The 21,955-nt window shown below is 32.3% G+C and overlaps 1 protein-coding gene across 1 annotated transcript in view; it reads left to right on the top strand.

Moving 5' to 3' along the window:
- The window catches only part of LOC113516863 (protein spire), a 251,706-nt gene that overhangs the window by 54,713 nt on the left and 175,038 nt on the right, over nucleotides 1-21,955 (top strand). Inside the window, exon 2 of the mRNA XM_052902561.1 lies at nucleotides 13,338-13,375. Coding sequence (XP_052758521.1) covers nucleotides 13,338-13,375 — 38 coding nt within the window. The remainder of the gene's footprint in view (nucleotides 1-13,337; nucleotides 13,376-21,955) is intronic.

Below are 21,955 nucleotides of genomic sequence, written 5' to 3'. Positions count from 1 at the left end.
AAAATAACTGGTTTTGCTACAATTTGTTTTATTTTTTAATGTACTTTTAAATATGTATGTTTTTGTTTTTATTTAAATAATTCAATATAAAAAATAGTTCAAATGCCATAATTGTTTTCTTTATTACCTTTCTATTCTTATCTACAGCATCGGTCGCAATTTATTTTCTTTTTACCAATTTCCTATTTAGCGATAAGCGTCCATTCATGACATCGAAAGCAATCACCCAATGTTACAAATAGCTTTGACTCCGTCAACTACGAAATTACATGTAATTTTTCCCTTCACGACCTATTGTTCATATGAGCACGGTAACGGAATGTTTTGACTTATCGCGTCAGAATTATGACCTTCAAGACCATTTCGGTTAATAGGTGAAATTTGGAACTCGCCTAATTCGCTTTGTGATGGAATAATTTACGTTATCGTACTTTCTATGGTTGGTAAATTATATTGTTTCTTTATCAGAGATTGGCCAAATTGATTTCGATGTTACACGTGTATTCTATTGTTTTATTTTATTATTTTTCTCCTTTGACATAGATAGTGACGCCTATTTGTTTTTTTTTGTGAATATAATTTTGTTTTATATCTGGTAAAGTATTTAGATTAAAGTACCTAATTATTTATTTATTTATTTGTTATAAGTTACAATAACAGTTTGCAAACAGAAATGAACCATTAAAAAGAAAACAATACAAAAATTTATCAATACGCAGTTTGCCAACCTTACATTGTAAACATCATTTAACAGTAAGTTAGAAGTAAACGTTATAACATTTTTACTGATTACAATTATGAACTTATTCTATCCAAAAAAATCCAAATTTATTCTATCTCAAAACTATACAAAACCATACTGTATTTCTCTATATTCTGCAGTAACTAACATAGAATTGTTGCAGAAATTCTCGGATATTGAAAATGATATTGGTTTATAATCTCTGTTTATATTATTACTTGTAAAACATTTTGGGGCACTAGAGTTTAAAAATAAATTTCTTTAAAGAAAAAAATAATAATTGCTAATAATTTGAAAAAAAAAATGCGACAACGGCAATTTTTTCTCTCCTAATTCGTTAAGTGTGATTTACATCCCGTTTAAAAAAGTTACGATTAGGTATATTATTTATATAAAAAAATTAAAAAATATATGCATGATCGACATCGCGAGCAGAATTATTTGTTTTAAATACCGAAGAAGAAGCACAGAAGCCTCCATCGACCTTTACCTTTCACACTGTGTTTATTATCTCTTAATGATAAAATTACCACTTTCTAAACGGTTATTAAGAGTCGGTTATCGCGTTTTTGGAATGACCACAACAATGAGCGGCGCGGTGCGGGTCAGGCGCGGTCGTGACGTGCACTTTTTGTGTTCTCACTTTCACAATACGAGTATGTCCTTATTAGTGGTCTGTAATTGTTCGAATTTCGGTTTCGTTCGAATACCGCTGGCCGTATGATCGAGTGTTTAGATAGAAATGTAATTTGTGCGTGTTTTTCATGTCACGTGACTTGCGTACCTAGCAATTTGTTCACAAAAATGTTTACTGCGCACGCTTTATTGTGTATCTTGTTTTGTTTTTTTTTTCATTTTGTTTTGAAGCAATCTGTAATAGTATTTTTTATTTTAAACCATTTGTTAGGGACGTAGGTCATTAAATCGCCATGTATGCCACTTTTCTGACTTGAGTCTATCTAATTTTGATTTTGGATCTTGACATTTTTTTTTATTTTAACTAACTTTAAGATATCTACATTTTTTTTAAAGTCTAGTTCAAGTACCATTGTTGGGCAATGGCCTCCCTTTTACATCTTAAAGAACTAGTTAAAATCTTAAAAATTAGTAAACCTTTTCGGTAAATAAGGAACCATAAATATCAGTTAACAATTGGCGAAGCTCGTGAAAAAAATTTGCAGTCCAATTATAAAGCTTTTTGAAGTCTATTAAAAAAAAAACAGGTTGCTCGCAGGTCGCTCAAAATCATTCATAGTTTGTCACGTATCAAAAATAAAGTTTGTTTTATTCCAACGAAAGTAAATTCACAATGATCTCACAATGGTGCATAATGGACGTATAGAGTAATACCAAATTTAATACAAAAACAATGAAATCAAGTATGTATACGAATATATGTATAACGAGAATTTTATGCACTTATTGTGTTTGTCATTTTCGACAATTATTTCGAATTCATCCGGAAGTTTTCTTCAGGAGTTTTTTTATTAAATGGATAATAATATAATGGTAATCCCGCCAGCGCTATCGGTATACGCTGGAGAGAGATAATAGATAGGGATAAAAGCGAGTCAGTTAGCTCATCGTGACGAATTCAATAAGAATTAATCACGATGGTTTCCAGTGAAACCTTCCACGCGGTTTCAGCGCGGTGGTCTGATAGGATATATTGCTAGAAGTGGGGCTTTTAGATCTCATTACTAAGAATTACTTTCCCCCTAATTTTTAAGGAGGAGTACGGCGCTTTGCGTCACAGAGTCTCGCCCTATACATACATACATATATATACATACATATACATACATATATATATATATATATATATATACATATATAGTTTAAGAGGTCGGTGGTTATGAAATAAAACTCGTGTCATTATAGGGGAATCCAACTCATGTATTAACAGTTTCATGACTTTGCAATTAAAATACATTTCTATTAAAGCGACTTACCAAATTATACGTCTTTACTGGTCAATGTTCAATCAACAACTGTCAACTGTTGGTCGTTACTTCTAGTTTTTATGTCGATTATTTTTGGCGGGTAAATAATTATTCCGGAAATGACAAATCACCATTTTGAAATTAGATCAAATCAGCAACGGTGGCACTTGAAAACAATTATTTTATGATACAAATATAATAAAATATTGGTATACTAAATGTAAAGATGCTAACAATAGTTATTAAATTACCTTAAGTTTTAAAAATTATACCACATTGAAACCATTAACAGTTTTTTTATCTTGTGAAGTGTGATTATAATAATCGAAATGTGTGATGAGGCACACATTTATGTAATGTTATACATACTGATGATACATGATATTATTCGTTTTTGTTGGTATAATGTACTGTTACTTAATATCCGGTAAGATTTGTGATATGACACTTTATTTTATGTTTCGACCGACTTCAAAAAGGAGAATGTTTTCAATTCGTTTGTGTTTTTTTACGTTTCATCATCATCATCATATTAGCCATTAATCTGTCTATTGCTAAACATAGGCCTCCCCCATAGACTGCCATAAGGAACGGTCCTGAACCACCTGCATCCACTGACTCTCTGCAAAACATTTGAGGTCGTCACTCCGTCTAGTTCATCACACATCAATTTTTTATGTTTATTGTAACTTGTAACTCTATCAGTTATAAACTGATTTGGAAAATTATTATTTTATTAAAGATTTATTATTATTATTATTAATTCACTCATTAACTGTGGACAGTTAGTTAGATAGTAGTGGACTAATGAACATAAGCCTTTCTCATAAGGGGAGTTTTGTCAGTAGGCTATTAGAGATGATTTACAAGGGACGCTGCTGCCCGACCCTCGCCCTCTCTTAGTCGCCTCTTACGATACCCACGGGAAAGGAAGGGGTGGCTCATTTTATGCCGGGCCACACACGGCATTTACAGATTAGTCCCAAAATAATTTTATTAAAATTAGTTCAGAAGTTTAATTTTTAAATTTGAAATAAATTGGGATTTTTGTAGTACAAATTATTTGCGTATGTACAAGAGAGTACTTGTCTGAGATAACGCATGAGAGGTATCATGGGCGACACAGTATACACTGATATGTCCATAGTACCGTTCAGGTCTGTAGGCGATGGTTACCACTTTTCAACAGTTAGACCGTCAGATTGTTTGCTGTTCTAAGTTTCATAAAAAAAAAAAAAAACAATTTGTGAACATTTTGTTCAACTTAGCAACAATAGTTGATTTTGTAATGTTTTATTTGATTCGGAATACAAATCTGTTGGCTCAAATAATACGAGTATGTCACGAAAAACAAATGCCGGAGGTGATCGTGAGAGCGACATTTCAATATTTACTACGGGCGATACTTGACGGAAAAAAGCTCAATCAAACAAGCAGCTTTCGTAAACAGTTAAGTAGATACTGATATAACCTAGTAGTATTTAAGACTAGCTCTATCCCATGGGTTTACCTGTATAAATCAGTAAGTATATAAAGTGTCTTAAGTGTTTAGTTGAGTTCTCTTTAAATTGCAATTTCCTGAACATAGGATATAAAATAGTCGTGTACTAAAATTGTTCATTATATTGTCCATTCTTTATTTTTTTTATACAACTTAGAATGGCAAACAAGCTGACGGCCCACCTGATGGAAAGTGGTAACCGTCGCCTATAGACATGAGCAGTACCATGGACATAACAGAGTATACTATTTCGCCCATGATACTCCCCATGTGTTACCATTCTGAGGACTCAGGTGTTATTCCTCTGTACCCTGGAAATTCACGCCATATCCCCCCCTTCAAACCGAAACACAGCCATGCAAACACAACTGCTTCACGGTAGAAACATGAATGGGACAGAAGTACCCAAGCAATCGACTTTTGTTCAAAGTCTCCCTCTGGTTTATAAAGATAATTCTTAATAAGTTATATTATGAGTCATTAAGTTTGTTTATTATATGTGTGTGTACTAAGTACGTAACCATACAAAAATGTAGAAATTATGTGAATTAGTACAAGATGCGTTAATCATTGTCGGACTAGTTTTTTGGTAGATATAAATGGTATTCTCCACATTTGAATACAATTGTTAGCGTATATAAATGAGAATATTATGTCTGTTTCGATATACTTATGTAGTTACATTTTTTTTTTATTTTATGATGTATTTTTTCGCACAGTAAAATTTTGTTAAATTTACATACATATATTTGGGTACATGTGTTCCACTCGTATTTCTGTCGTGAAGCAACTATATGTTTGTATAGCTGTGTTTTGGTTTGAAGGTTGGGATAAATAGTGAAATTACAAGGAATGCATAACATCTTAGTCCGGGGGGGGGGAGGGATTGTTAGTAATGCGGACAATGTATATTGTCAGGTTGACCTCCACGTGGTCCCTACTGGAAATCATCGTGCTGAATTTCAGGAAAATTTATCTTGGTAGGCTAACTGACCTGCCTTTTCATTCTCACCTGTCATCCCTCACTGATGCCTTGCCAGCATATACCATTAGCGCAGGCTACCATTTCATTATCATTTATAAAAAAAAAAACCTTAGTCCTCAAAAATCGAACGTAAGAAGGGTGTTAAGGGAGTCACAGTTTATTCTGTTATGTAAATGGTGCAGCTCATATCTATAAGCAACGATTACCATTTTTCATCAGTCCATCTGATTCAGACCAGTCAGCTGGTCCGCCATTCTAAGTTGCATAAAAAATACATGTAAATTACTAACACATGACTTGTGTGAAATGGCTGTAATATTTACTTTTGAACATTTGTAATAATATTCAAGATGCAATGTACCAATGTTTTGTTAGTAAATAAACATTCATTCATACGTTCAAGGCGTTTTAAAATAATGACCCTACAATTTGTAACTCTCAAATATTGTTCGATAATATACATACAAATTGACACGGTTTATATAAAAATTGTGTTAACATAATCTGTGTCAAGATAATAACGAAATGTTATTACGAGTATAATGAAAATAAAAAAAAAGATTGGAAAAATATTATACATTACCTAAAGGCTTTTTTAGTGCGCCACTCTCCTCTTATAAAGAAAGACTTGGTCGCTCATGTATCACAAATAAAAATAGAAATGGGATAATATTTTTTGACAGAAATATTATATTACAAGTACTCTTAACATTTTATATTTAAATCAGTTTCTTCTTATCACACACGGCGCATCCAGCTGTCGAGTTAGTATGTACGAGAAGCTCTTGATTTTTATCGTTTTGCGATTTATGTTTCTATGTAAAAAATGATCTGTTTCACCTGTAGAATACTTCCTTTCTTCTCAATCTGGTAATGGTTTGGTTGTGGTTATTATGTAATGGAATCCAGGGTTTTTTAATGGGTGAAAATGAAATAGTGATCCCGTCTGCGCTAGCGGTATAGTCTGGCAGGATATCAGAGAGTGATGATAGTTGAGGATGAAACTGGTCATTTCAATCATCGTGACGAATTCAACAAAAGATAATTACGGTAATTTCCTGAAGTTGTCGCTGGTGGTCGAACTGATTGCTAGCAATGCACCCTGCATTGCTAGCAATGAGTCAGGTAGAGCCATTACTAATAATTCCTTTCTCCAGGAGTCAAGGGTTGCCTTTACAACTCCTGCAGAGTCAGAACGTAAAAAAGATTCTAATTGTATCGATTGGGGATGGGGGGAGGAGAGGGAAGGGGTTGTTAGTAATGTGGACTACCATTCCCATTGCTAGCAATATACCCTGTCAGGTCCCCCCTGGAAACCATCATGCTGAATTCTAGGTGCATTCTTCATGATGGGCAAACTGACTTTCCTTTTCATTCTCGCCTATTATCCTTCACTGGTGCCCCGCCCTCGTATACCGTTAGCGCAGGTGGGGTTACAATTCCATTATCATCCATTAAAAATGGTATCGATTTTAACCTGTAGGTATGTCGTGAAATGGTCAGTTATCATACACTGTTGTAAGTGGCGCTAATTAACTGATAAGCTACAGTGTGGTATCGTTAAACACGATAGCGGGTTACGACGTAGCGTGTATGCCGTGAGTAGCGGTGGATTTATGGGTTGTATGAGTAATGACCCTTATTGATAGGCGCCGGTGATTACTTTGTGTGATGAATCAATATTTTCACATTTTATGCAATTTTAAAAGGCAAAGGAGGAAGGGATTATTAGTGACAAGGATTGGCAACCCCATTGCTAGTAATTTATGGGTGATAATGGAATGGTAAGCCCGCCTGACCTATAGGGATATAGGATCCCAACGTATACCAGTGAACGATGACAGGTGAAGATGAAAAGGCAGGTCAGTACACACAGTACAGAATACCGTACCATTTGGCCTCTATATGAGTACCCTATAATTTCATTGCTATAACTCACCTATTAAACCGAAACATAGTCATACGCATCACAGCTGCTTGGTGGCAGAATCATGATTGGAACACACATATTTAGAGATACTCATCATAATTATCATATTAGCCGTTAATTGTCCTCTGTTGAACATAAGTCTCCCCTTATTGGGGGGGTTTCTCCAGTAGTTGCTGCTTTTGGCAGGTGGATTGACAACCGCAATTAGGATTTGGTGATGTTTTAAGATGGAAGCTGTTGCCCGTTATTCGACCAATACATTTTCTTAGTCGCCTTTTATGACGCCCACGGAAAAGGTAGAAAGGACGGAGATATTATCTTATACAAAAATTATATATTAGCAATACGCCCTATCAGGTCGACCTCCACTCGGTCCCTCCTGGAAACTATCATGGTTAATTCTAGTGGAATTTGTCACTATGAGCTAATTTTCTTGCTTTCGTCGTCACCTATCATCTCTCATTGGTGCCTCGCTAGCGTATACCAATAGCGCAGGCGGGGTTGGCATTTTATTATCGCCCATAAAAGAAAGAAAAGACACAAAACTTATATCTACTAATGAAATGAGAATTTCTTCCTTCTGGAAGTTTTTCAACAGAATCAGTAAAATTGTTTATTGGAAACGTCATAATGTATTCTAAACAGGTAGTTTTGCAATTATAATCTAACAAGGCCTACATACACGTGCGATCTAATTGCCAATCAATATTGTCATTAGCGTTTGACCTTGTGCCCACAACATGGAGCCCAATGTAAATAATGTATTTTTATCTTATCACGTTATCACGTTCTATGCATCTAGGTCAAATGATGAAACGAGAACTTTTAAAGATTATTACACGATTATGTAGACCAGCAGTACTCACTTAGTAGTATTTATTAAAGAAATTATTTGGATCTTTGCACTTTTGTAACTATACAAAAAAATTTGTTACTCGCATTCTAATTTTTCAGTTGAATGCGTCGTGTGTGTATATTAAAGTTTTTTGTTCTTTTATAACCTGTGCTATAGCCGGTCTCGCATACCAACATTCCGAAAAAGTTTAAGTTAAAGCTCTTTATCCTTTTTTACGGTCTATATACTTTTGGGAAAATATTCGGTTATATCGCTCCTGTCGTTTAGTCCCGGTATAAAATGGATTACCCCTTCCTTTTCCGTGGGTATTGTAAAAAACGATTTCGGGAACTTAAATGGGAATGGGCAACAGCGTCCCTCTTTAATCATAATCAAAGTTTAACTGTGAGTGCCAACCCGCCTGCTAAGCCTGGCAAAACTACTGGTAAAACCTCCCAGTATGAGGAGTTCTATGCTCAGCAGTGGACAGTTAACGGCTGATCATAATGATGATGATATTGATGGTATATGATGGTATTATATAATGTTTTTGTTCACGACTTTATTTGTGGCAAAGTATATATGAAATCAAAATGGGAGCAAATCTCACTGCATAATAGCGTTAGAGCCTTTTTAGAGTCTTATATTAATAAAGTAAGGGTACAACTTACATAATTCTTCGTAAATACTGTTAAGTTACATAATGCTCTTAGGTATCTTTTCACGTTTATACTTATCCGAAAAAGGAAGGGTAGCATAATCCTCAAGTAAGTAGTAATCCTTATTCTTGATTCTCTCGCATGGTCTAAATCCACTTTTATTCCATGTATATGGTGGTTATATTGAAATATGGAATTTTATCACTACTAAGGTTTATACTGGATCGATGACTGATTCCAAACTTTAGTCAGGTTACTACTGACCTGCTACTGCTATCCTGTAAATTGAATCTAACTCAATCTAATACTGTCATGTAAGCATGGACTCGAAAATTCGTGTAGATACTTTTATAGTAACTCTGGTGCTTCAATGTAAACAGTATGGCTGAGAGTCTACCTGACGGATAGTGGTAACTGTTGCCTATGGTCATTAACAGTACCATGGGCATCACAGAGTATATTGTGACGATATATCATGATACCATCATACGTTGCTATAATTTTCGTTTACGATGTTATTGAGTTAGTTTTTGACGACGACACTGATGATTGTAATGGATCTAATGTAAAATTATCATTGATATTTGTTAGACTTATATTAGTTTTTGTTGCCGGAAACTCAATAGATAACACGATATCTATTGCCGAAACTGAATACTCACAAGGACGTAAAATTGTAATTGTTGTAAACGAAGTTAAAAACAAAATTGCAAAAACAATTACGAAACCTACTTAAAATGCGTTGATATAAACAATGGCGTCATGGATGTAGGCCGAATGAGACGTAGGTTAAGCAAATAATTTGCTGAAGTGATAAGTGAGTTACAGATAAACTGCAGCCTATTTGCCGTTGTGAAACATAATGATGTCAGGTCCAGCTTAAGTCCAAAGTTGGAAAGATCATGGCCGTCGTAGATTTATTTTTACATTGTTCTAAGACAATCGAGATTTGCATATAATGTTGTTGGATTACCTTAAGGAAGTATGAAGTGTTATCAACGATTTATTACTATTGCAGGATAATTGACTATCTTTTATTTCAATTAGTGTATAAGCTCGTCTTCACTTGTGAGGGATTTGTTATTTCCTATTTTCTTAATTTTGAAAAATCCTTGTTTCAATAAGCCTTAATTTCGGGGAGTAACGTTGATTAATAATAGATTTTAGAGAATAAGTATATTCTGATATTCAGGGTACCTCTAATGCTTTGTCATACCGACTAAGTTGTCATGTTTGTGTACTTTGTATTTCACTGTCATATCCTACCCTTCAAACACCTATACTAGCATTACTACTTCGTGTCAGAAACACGAGAGGGATAGAAGTATTGGTACAGATTCTGATATAAATACCAGTACTTTTTAAGTGATTTTAAAAATGAGACGTTTCTCGATTCTTCTTCATCTTTTGTGTATATGGTATGTGATATTTTTGTTAATATTAAGCCGATTTTATTTGAATTCTTTTAGCAATCTATATGCTTAATTTTTTGTGTCAATTCATTAAAATTTTCCTAAAGTAGTTGTTTTATTTTGTCTGCAGAGCAAAATCACTTACTTTAGGAACGAATAAATGCTAAGTATATATTATCCTGTGACAGCCCGTAAAACATCCTGTAACTTCTTTAATGTTATTAATTTCTTCATAAATGATCAGATATAAAACGAAATTATTGTGGTCTGATCACAAATTGATTACGTACGTCATTACGCCCTACGTGCCTCTGTAAGGCGTTTACGTGAAACCATTTCCACTTTTTGCCGTTTGCATGCCGCTCTGTTATTTGTCATAGCCTGTCTTGGTAAAATATAATATGATCAACCTTTGTGAATAATTTGAGTTGTAATAAAAAAATTTTTTTGTTTAATAATATTTGTTATGTTATTTTTGTGTCACAAGATTGTTTATATTATGACTAAATACATATATATTTTTTATACCGTAAAGGTGGTTAACAAGTATATAGAGCGTCAGACTGTAAACAGTTACTTTAATGTATCCTAGAACACTAACTTTATATATGTGATTAATATAATTTGATGGTGGTACTCTCTTTCACCCTGCCAAGCGAAAAAATGTTTTCCGATGTATACTCGTATAAATTTATGCATTTTTTTACTGTTTTTGTGCGATATATAAAACTATTTATTTAATGTTACACAAATAAATCCAAAAATACATTATCTCTCATTCACAATATAAATTAATACTTTAATTAACGTTTAGTAATAGAAATGTTAAAGTATAAGTATGATGAGATAGATAATAACATTTTGGAGTACCGAATAAATTGAAGAATCGGTCTCACACTTAGATCTTTCATCATTGTCTGAAAATATATATTTTTTCTTTATATCACAATGTTGGAATTCTAGAGGCATATTTAAAAAACAACAAAGTAACAGAATCAGCCAGGCACGTAACATTGTTGATGTGATGTTGCCTGGTAAACTAAATTGGACTATTTAAATTAAGCATCGCGACGTGCGGCGAGCACACCAGATTATCCCATAATTACGGAAACAAGCCGTTGAACTTCAAATTGATGATACAGTAATGTACCTTTCATAAAACGTTATAAGCATATACTTAGTTATTTTTTTTTGCACAATCAAGAAAATCAGATTGTGGAACGAGTCTCTATTTGGTCGAAGGAGGGTCTTCGCTACGAATTTGTACCTTCACATTAGTTTGTTTTTTTTCAGTGACCCATTGGATTTTGTATCTTCCGTCCTTACTTTAAGGCTGACCATTGCTATATAAGCGGTTGTTTATGTGAAACGGCAATGTATGTTATAATGTTATGGCAGGATGGGTTTGTCACGCGCGAAGCCTGCAAGGGTGAATGCACTAAGCAAATGCGCACGAGTCACTAAATAAATCTTTGTATTTGAGCAAATGGTTATGTCTTCCTAGTTAAATCTGCCACTGTTACTAATGTGTTTTGTTCTTATTTAATATCATCATCATCATCATCATTTAAGTAATTTGTTATCCTGTGCGGTAAATACGCCTTTTTAATAATATCTTGTTAGTTTTTGCTTGCTTATTATATAAGATAAATGTTTCTGATCGTTTGGTTATTATGTAAAGAAAGGTTATTTTTGAATATAAAGAAATTAACCAATTATCATTTATCATTATTAAGTTTTTATATCACAGCATTTAAATTTTAATTTCTTTTTAAATTTATGTTTATGTATGTAATACATTGTACGCGGTGACCATGCTAGCGTGAATCGGAATAAAAACGAATCTAAGATGTACAAAATTTCATTCAAATCCGTTCACTTATTTAAGTTTTTATTTGGTAAAAAAAAGATCTAAATGTCTTTACAAACTTGTCATATCATATTATAAGTATAGTATTTTATTAGTGTATATAAAACTGTGAAGTGTACAACATAAAACTCGTCTCTGTTACTACTGCAATTTATCAGTATTTATATAGAGATAAAACTGCAACATAATCTCTGATAATGTTTCTAGCTTTTGATAATAATTATATAATTAAACTGTATAATTAATAAGGTAGTAGGGAAATAAATAATGATTATTTAAAAATTTAAATAGTTAATGTAGTTGTAACTTTTCGACTTTTTAAAGCCAGCGTTGAAAGAAGAAAATGAAACAAATAAAGATAGAGATAAATTTTATACAAAGAAGTAAAGGAAAATAAAAAAAGAACGGTTTGCTACTCACATGTATTATCCGTGCAAAAATTGAATATTAAAGATCTGTGCTTATTTTCATATTTTACATCAATTATTTAAAAAAAGTAGGCGAAGTGTTTATGTATATTTCAATGGCAAATGTCCATTACGCGTGACTACATATCGTAAAAGCGAGAGGTCAATCACTTTAGGTGCAGTATTCGGCGTGAACGCTTGCGAAAATAATTTAAATAACTGACCGATGATTTGTAATTGTAAATTTAACTAAACTGTAATCCGTTTGGTGCGGCCGTTTTAGGAAATCTTGATAGGTATATGAAAGTCAGTTAAGTATTAAAGATTCATAGTTGATCACCTTGAAGAGAATTTATTTTATATTATGACCGTGTATGAGGTCGATATTCAAGAAGTTTTCGTTCCCATGGATTATTTGTGCTTCGAGTTTTGTCTCGAGTTAGAGTGACTTGGATACTTACTGTCATTTTATCTTATTTATTTGAACTATAGACATTGGTCACTGATTCTTTTGTTGATATTGTAAGTTTGAGAGCTTTCTACAGTCCATTGAACGATTTGGAACAAGGAGTTCCCTCAACAGCAAGATCAATTACATATCAGCATTAGCGGCTAATTCGCGGTAGTTAGATCGGGCATAGAGAATAATGTCCCCGGTTATTGGAGCGCTGTACGCATTATTTCAGTGAATTTTTCTCAAGTTTTTAGAACGTGTACACAGCGTGCTTGACGTTACGGTCGTATCAACTTTGAAATTGTTTGGATCTTCATCCGTCGCTGCATAATTTTCCCGCAATCATAATAAGTATATGCAATAACCTTTTATCTAAATCTGTTGGAGTAACAAAGCATCAAGTTCAAGTTTTTATTTTTATTGGATACATTTCTTTTAATAACTATAAGAATTTTAATTGCTATATTTGTTCTTTTAAATTTAAAATTTTATAATTACGAATTAAGATTAACAATATTTCTTAAAATAATTTAGTATTAACCTAATGTTTTATATATTTTCAACTTCATTCAAAGATATATTTTTATTTTTTGTTACAGATGATATAACGAGAGAAGAAGTCGCATCAGAAACAAAGGTATGTGTCTTGTTATAATTAATTGTTTGGATTATTAGAAATATAACTTTTACTTCTAAACTCCCTTTAGATATCTAAAATGAAAAAACAACACGATTTCCATGTAAGAAATGTTAATTTGAGGCGAGGAATATGCAAACGTTTCATATGATGCAAAAACTGGAACCAGCGATTATAAACTTGCAAAAAAAAAAACAACATGCATTAACCTCAAGTAAACTTGCAAGTGAGTGTACTGACCTGGTCGTAACTTAAATTAGAATAGTCACGTAGCTTAAGTATTAGTCAAATTAGTTAAATTCAAATTAATCAGTCGAAATGATTTATAAATATCGTTTTATTTTTTTCTGCAACATATTAAAAAAGGTTATATAACTTGATCAAAAATATAAGCTGGTTTTTAAATTAAATAATCCAGATTACTTCATTTATATGTGCTTAAACTGCTACACGTGTTTTATTAAATATTTTAAGTGGTTTTTTGTACCCGTATATATTCTTAACAATTAACTTAGTATGCCTGATGACAGCGCTGATTAAAAATTTTAATATCATTTTAAAAATGAGCTGCTGATATGTAAATTGTAGTGAATACTGAGTCGTGAGTAATATGTCACTGTACAATTATCAATTTGTTCCGTTAAATAATAAGCTATAAGATTCACTATAATTACAGGAAATCTTTGTAAGGAAGAACAAAGATCATGTTTGGTTGATAAATAGAGCTACTCTTGAAGTTATTGGAAAAGATAATTACTTAAAACTGAAGCCAAAATAATTTAACGAATTAGCTAACAAAATTAGTAAAAATCCATAGGGAGCTGGTTATAAAGATTTACATAAGTAAGCTCGCTTGGCGTAACTCCAAGAATAGAGTATGAACACAGATGCTTGATGGAACACGATTGAGATAGGCAGTATTCATGCAGATGAATTTGTACGAAGTCTTCTTCTAGTCCTATGACCAGTAATGTTAGTGGTATACTATATATAAATATTTAATAATATATATTAAATATTTAGTAATAAAGGTAGTCTTGATATGAGGAACACGATAATGCAAAAAAGAATGCTGAATGAATGGAGGAGATTATGTAAAATGTTCTTCAGTAACTAAGAAAGCTACGAATGAAAAGACAACGTGATTCATTATTATCATAGCAGTCCTTAACCTTTCACTGTTGACATAAGCCTCCTCCTTGGGGGATTTTTTCAGTAGTTACCACGTTTGGCAGGCGGATTGGCAGCTGCAGTTAGGCTTTAGAGGTGTTTTAAGAGAGACGCTGCTGCCCATCCCTCGGCGTTCCTTAGTCGCCTCTTACGACACCCACGGGAAAGAAAGGGGTGGCCTTATCTATGCCGACCAAGACATCGTGAATAATCTTCAAAATTTATTGTACCATAAAAATATTGTGATATCTCCTTGCTAAGTATTTGTAGAAGTAGATTAGACATTTAATAACTGGAGAAAGATAAAATTACGATATTTACGTCCCATATAAAGCGCGTGTGACACCAATTTTCGAGCAATAAACCATGGTATCTCAAATCAAATCCTTACAGTTATTAGTTGTTTCGCAGAACTAAGTACATATGTAGCGAACAAATATCGTAACTGTTGCTCTCAACTCGATAGGTATTTATGGGAAAGCATGTTTATGTACGGACATTACTCTGTGCTGATGTTTATTGAACATCGAGGCGGAAGAAGCACATCGGTGTCACCTATGTGGGACGGCGTGTTCCTTCGCGTAAAAAATTGATTAACTTCATCAGTTAGATGCTTTTTCTTGTATTCCTTTTAAAAAAAGAAAGTTCCCTTTTCCTTAGTATTAATTAATACCTCTTTAATGTAACTGTGTGAATAAATATTTTTATATATTTATATGAATGAGGTTAGCAAAGCGTGAAAATTATGCAGTTACGTAAACGTATGTGTTTTTAAAACATTTGATTCCGTTTTGAAATTGAATCTTTACCCAAACACACAGGTATAGGTACATAATATTTGTTCTTCCATGCTGTCTGCACACGTATTTGTTAACACATGTACGTGTGTAGTTGGTTTAAGTTCTTTTTTTTATAACTGTATGTAATAGAACAGTTTTTTTTTTTAATAGACTTCAAAAAGAAGGTTCTCAGTTCGGTTGTATTCTTTTAAGTTTGTTATCTTATAATTCCATCAGTTATAAATCGATTTGGAAAATCTTTTTTTACATACAGTGTGTCTTTTCAGATAAAAAAAAAAGATAAATAGAAATTTCATCAAAATTGGTTCAGTGGTTTAATTTTTAAATCAAAATAATGGTTTTGCTACATTTGAAATAGTTTTTCTTCTGTGGAACACAATCTTACATTATTTTTCGATAAAAGATGGTGTTTATTAAGATATTTTTTATTGTCTTGTGTGAAATATATTTGAAGTAAAACATTTTAGTCTTCATATATATCGAATATCATGACAAATATATAATATTATATATTTTTTTGTTATAATAGATTTTATATTAACAATTTTTACTTTATGAAATGGCAAAATTTTTCATATATTGCCTTTTTTGTTTTTGATATCGTCGCTAATTAATTTAGATAAATAACGTTAATAATGTAATATTGCTTACTGTTAATTAATTTGCATAAATGATATTCCGGGTTCGATTTCTGGCCGGGCCAATCCGAGCAAATTTAGGAAACGAACTTTTCTAAATTTGCTCGGATCTCGGTGTTCTGAGACATGCTCCCACATATTCGTTGCTTGGTCTTAGCTTGAGGATTAGGTTGGTGGGTTTGTATGGCTGTTTATTATCATAATAATACCAGGAATGCAAGGTATGTGTATATATATATTGGCAATTGTTCCTGACCAGAGTGTTTATGGGGTATTACAAACGGTGATTTAAGGCCCTGTTATCTTGTTTGCCGTTGTTGATGCGCCTGCGCAAGCCTGCTAAACAAACCGCAAAGAACGGTACAATCGATAATAAAAGTGGCTTATAATTTTCACCAGTTTTCATTCTTTATTGGAATGCAATAAGATTCAAAGACGTTGTGGTATGTTGTTATTGTATGATCGGTAAAAAACGAACACATTTTGGTTACGTAGTTTTTGTTTTATCAAAATTGATGTCTCAATACATTTTTCTTAGAGTACCGTCCATAGTATGTAAGATATATACTTGATTCATCAATAACAGCATCTGTAAGATATCTTCAGGATTCAGGTCTGGGATCAGGATTTAGAGCGGGCTTATATTTTTAACGACATATTTAAAATATTTATAATATATATTTCAAATTATTTCACATAATGCGTGAGGAGTTTAGGGTTTTAGATTAGTTAAATTTTACCTTACACAATTCCAGAGGTGGAACAATGTGGTGAAATAGTATATACAAATAGATTTTTTTTTAAGATTGTGTTGATTGCTGGCATTTAATATTTTAAAATTATAGATGTTTCAACCGAGTTTTTACTTGCGACTTCGTCCGCATGAGACCGGGTTATGTTAATTTACCAAAATAAAAAATAGATTATATCTATATTTTGATGGTTATTTTTGAAATCAATTGCTTTTTTTCCGCGCCACTTTAATTATATGGGTAGAAACTTCGTCGATATCGCTATTGCGTTAGAAAATACTAATTTAGTCACCCTTGAAGTAATTTTTTTTTATGTAGAATAAAATACAAAATTTTCTAGCTGACTGTACTAGCGCATGTAAGTAGAACTGTATATTAACTCTGCCATCTTTAACATCATACCGTATTGTTGTTACTTCTTGTAAATTGTCAGGAATGATTTAAGATTTATAAAAAAATATGGACAATTGAGTCTGTCGATTTTTGTAGTTGACGGTACCAGTGCATGTGAGTTACGATAAACACAGTGACCGCAGCCGTCCGTCAGAGTGATCAATGTTCCGTCCATTCGTGAGAAATCCGGTCTATCGCTGACAGTGTAATATTTATTAATACCAGTTGTTTAATATTGTGATAACTTGATCTTGTTTGCAGTTGTGTTCTGTTAATTGAATTAAACTATCAGATCACTTCGGCTTTCAACAAAATTGTCGCTAACAATTTAAAATTAATAAATAATATTACAAGTATGGACAAATGTATGTCTCATTTTCATTTATATAAGGTAGAAAAAGTACAGTCAATGTTTTTAAATTAGTGAGTATGTTGTATTTATCCGTTTTTATGTCTTGCTTTGCACCTACTAATGGACGGATGGCATTTTAATTAATCCTCGTATTGTTTTAATAGCTTTATACTTACTCTTGTTTTGAATTCATATAGTTTTTTATTCCAGGTTCTAGGTTTATTTAAGAGACTTGTTTAGAAATTTATATTTTGGAATTAATTAATCGCAAATATTTTATAAATTGCACTATTTGGCTTAATATATGATGACACATCTAGTTATAAGATTTTACAAGACTTTTGATAGCAATGCACTTACATACAAATTTGATTTGAAATAAGGAAACTTACAGGGAATTTTAGGAATCAGGATTCATGTTATTCTAAGCATGCTTTCGGAATTTATCAGCGTCTTCAGATATGATTGGCGGTTGTAGTTTCTAACCACGAATAATATACATATATAATCTGCTTAGTAACTATATTCTATTATGTAAAATGGCATTCTTATAATTTCGCAATGAGCAATCTACTACAAAGTATATATTTATTTAATAATAACCAGTTTTCAAGGATACAAACTGGGTTCAATCACATCGTTCTCATTGAATGAAATATTACCCAACCAAACAAGGAAGGCCGTTCTTTTGTACAGTTTACTTGGAACTACGTGCTTTACTAATAGGCAGCTTTGTCTTATAAGAACAGGAACCTGGCAAAGGAAGCCGGGCCTGCTCGGCTACTTTTTGCGATAAGAATCGATTCAGCGAAAGTGAATAGGTCGTTGTTATCGAGCGCGCAACGAGAGTAACATCTCGATGGCTAAGATCCACGATTCTGTTTTATTACATTAGCTATCTGATAGTACATTTCTTTTCCAACTAACTTCAATAAGTAAGTTTTTTTTATACAACTTAGAATGAAAAACAAGCTGACGGCCCACCTGATGGAAAGTGATAACCGTCGCTTATAGACATGAGCAGTATGGCACATAATAGAGTATACTGTTTCGTCCATGATATCCCCCAAGTGATGCCATTCTTAAGGATTCATGTGTTATTTCTCTGTACCCTGTAAATTCATTGCCATATCTCACCTTTCAAACCGAAATACAGCCATGCAAACACAACTGCTTCACGGTAGAAACACGAATGGGACAGAGGTGCTCAAGCAAACGAATTTTGTACAAAGTCTCCCTCTGGAACATTTACATAAGTACATTTTACACCGCAAAAAACAGCGACTTTCGTGATGAACTATACTGATGAATGACGAGATGAGACATATTGTATTACATCATAAACACATTGATTTGAAAATGATGAATTTGGAATACTACATGTATTAATGCATGCAATAAGCTCTGCTTCATAATACATATTTTTATACAAAACACACGTTTTGCAGTGAAATTATTTATTAAAATTAATTAATAGGACAAACAAGGTGTGTGAATTGCAAAAAGAATTGTAAAAATCGGTTTAGAATTGGCAACATAATTGCGTTAATTAATTTTAAAAAATATATATGCTTGTGTATAATTTCAAACAAGTCAGAAACGTAACTATAATTTTATTATTATAAATCGATCTTTGCTCCAGAGAATCGGGAAATGGGATAAGAAAAATAAATACATACAAATATTAATAAACAAACCAAAGAACATTCGAAAGAGATTATAATGATTGGTTACATTCATAAGTATGGATAAATTACAATTACTTACATAAGATCTAATTTGAAAAAATGTAATAAAGATTCTCTCTTATTTTTACAATATTTTTGAAAAGTCAGAATATGTATGTAGATCTATTTGTAAGACGAATGTTTCTCAAAACCTCCTCCAAACATATCAATCAAAATCAAATTTGCGGTTTGAATTGCAAATTTGATTTCCGCCTGAGACGAAATTGTTCGAAGTACCTACTAATGTAAATTCCGGTACTAATAAATACGATAAAGACATGTTTTAAACTAAAATAAAATTTGAATTCTCACATCAATTAATTGGCGAATGTTTATTATCTTGCAGATAACGACTAATGTTATTATTTGAAAAAAGAAGTAAAAAGCATATGTATTAGAGTATAATGTAAACAACTAGTATGATGAAACAATGTACGATTTCAATCATATGTACATACAAATAAAGTTACATTTAGAGCAAAACAAGAGCTATAACACAGAAATAGGTAGACTTAGATAAAAAAAAAATATTAGAAAATGTAATTGAGTGTTGAGTAACGAAATGAAAAAAAATATACATCTTTGAATGCTTGTAAAATAATGAATCTACATTAATCAAAAATAGAGAGTAAAGGAAGAATGAGGATTCGCTCGCTTCTCCAATTTACTGAGTACACCTAGTTAATATGCCAGCAATGTGAAGCATTAGAGTGAGACAGAATCACAATCGCCAACGGCGTGATTAGCGCGTGATCTTTGTACTGACGTGCTATTCTACTGTAACATATAATTCAATGGGTGTAAACACCTTGCCAAAGGATGCGACTATATAAGAAACAAGTCGTAGGTGTGTGTTTATTACCTCAGCTATTACACCTGCACCTGTAATCAAATGATTACTTACAGGCATTTAATTTACGCACGCCGACGCAATACGCAAGAAAGTTTATCATCAATTTTATTACCGACTATCGACTGCGTTCTTGTCTGGGTATTTGTCAAGATAACTCGTGAAGCAGTATCTGATACAGTTGACAAAATAACTTTGTTTTCAGAATTAGTAATACATGAAGGGTTTATGTGTGCGTGGATGACTCAGATTGTGTGGATTGAGGTGCTGTCTATGTATGGTATATGTAGATGCTAATTATTAGCATTGTATATGAGATGATGAGAGCTATTAATTCTTTTGTCATTCCCAATAGTATGTAAAACAAGTGAAAGTGACAAAGTCACAAAAAGGTCGTGTGTTAAATTTGTTTTTGGTAGTTGATGACAATGACACTTATAACCATTCTATACTGTCATCAACGCAACATATAACATTTCTACAATTATTAATTTAATGGCATTAATAAAAATCTGTCAACCTTTTTAGGTTACACATTGCGCCTACGATCCGAACTTGCATTCTTACAAACAAATACTGGAAAACATTACCTTCCTTTCTTCAGCATTAAGGTAAAAATAGATTACCAATAGTTATGTTGTCATGTCACCCAGTTCTACCACAATAATAGAGCTATACATTTCAGTGAAATCAATGCCGAATTAAAATACCTATATAGATACTTGATATCGATAAATATTTAATATAATTTTAGCTAACATCTAAATAAGATTTGATTGTTACACCAAAAAAAAAAGATGTGTAACAAGTGTACTCGTAAGAGGCAACTGAGGGAACTTAATGATCGAGCTATGCACACAATTATTTTAAAATAATAGTTTGTCTAAATTAATATCAAGATTTCCTTACTAAACATTTGATACATTGCCTAGGAGTGAATTTTATCTAGCATTAAGTCTTTTAATCTATATTAGACACTATAAGCGATCAATAAAGTTATTGTAAATATAAATTCAGTATAAGGAATATTAAGTTTTAAATACACATAAATACTTTTACCCGTATTTATTGAACCGTTATTATTCATTGAGTTGGATTGGAGAATTATCGGTCGCATAGTTTTAAATGAATAACTTTGGTCACTCCGACCCGTTCCACCAACAGGTTTTCATATTAACTTTGACATAGAAGCCTTATTCGCTGAATAAATAAGCTGCGCTGGTAACAAATCATTATCGATAATATGCAATATTACAGTTTTAACTAATGTCCGTATTAAATTGATGTCTTTTATTATATATGCGGTTATATTTTTGATGTACGCTTTTGTATGTGATTAATTATTATTTTAATAACCCATTATTTTAATAAATATGTACGATAGTTTGTGAGGATGTATGTAAGAATGGATGTTTGTTGATTCTTTACGCAAAAACTACTGAACTGATTTCAATGAGATTTGGTACACGGATAATTTATATGTTAAATTAGAATATACAATACTTTATATACTGATTTACGTGGGCGAGGTCGCGAAATTCAGATATTTTTTTCTTGTAATAATGTAACTTTGGTATCTCTTATTACAAGCTTTTATTAAATTATCTTTCTTATGTATTGTATATCTTATATTTTTTTATATTATTATTATGTGTGGAGACAAATTTAGTGACCGCGTTTTCAACCATTTTCCTATATCTAGTAATGGTTAAATGTTATCAGATATTGCCCAAAATAATTTCGTAAGTGCGTGCGCGTGCACATGCTGCCAATTTAGAATATCAGGGTTGGCTTTCAGCTGAAGGGATAAAAGTGAAGCTTTAGAGTTACAGCATTATATTTAATTATTAATTGCTAATATTTATAATAAGTTTACTATTGTAATCTTTCGGAGGAAA

Source organism: Galleria mellonella, unplaced genomic scaffold, assembly GCF_026898425.1.
Source record: "Galleria mellonella isolate WM207_F2 unplaced genomic scaffold, CSIRO_AGI_GalMel_v1 utg93, whole genome shotgun sequence".
NCBI classification, from domain to species: domain Eukaryota; kingdom Metazoa; phylum Arthropoda; class Insecta; order Lepidoptera; family Pyralidae; genus Galleria; species Galleria mellonella.
Note: the sequence above shows the minus strand (reverse complement) of the source record. Positions and strands in the feature narration are given on the sequence as shown.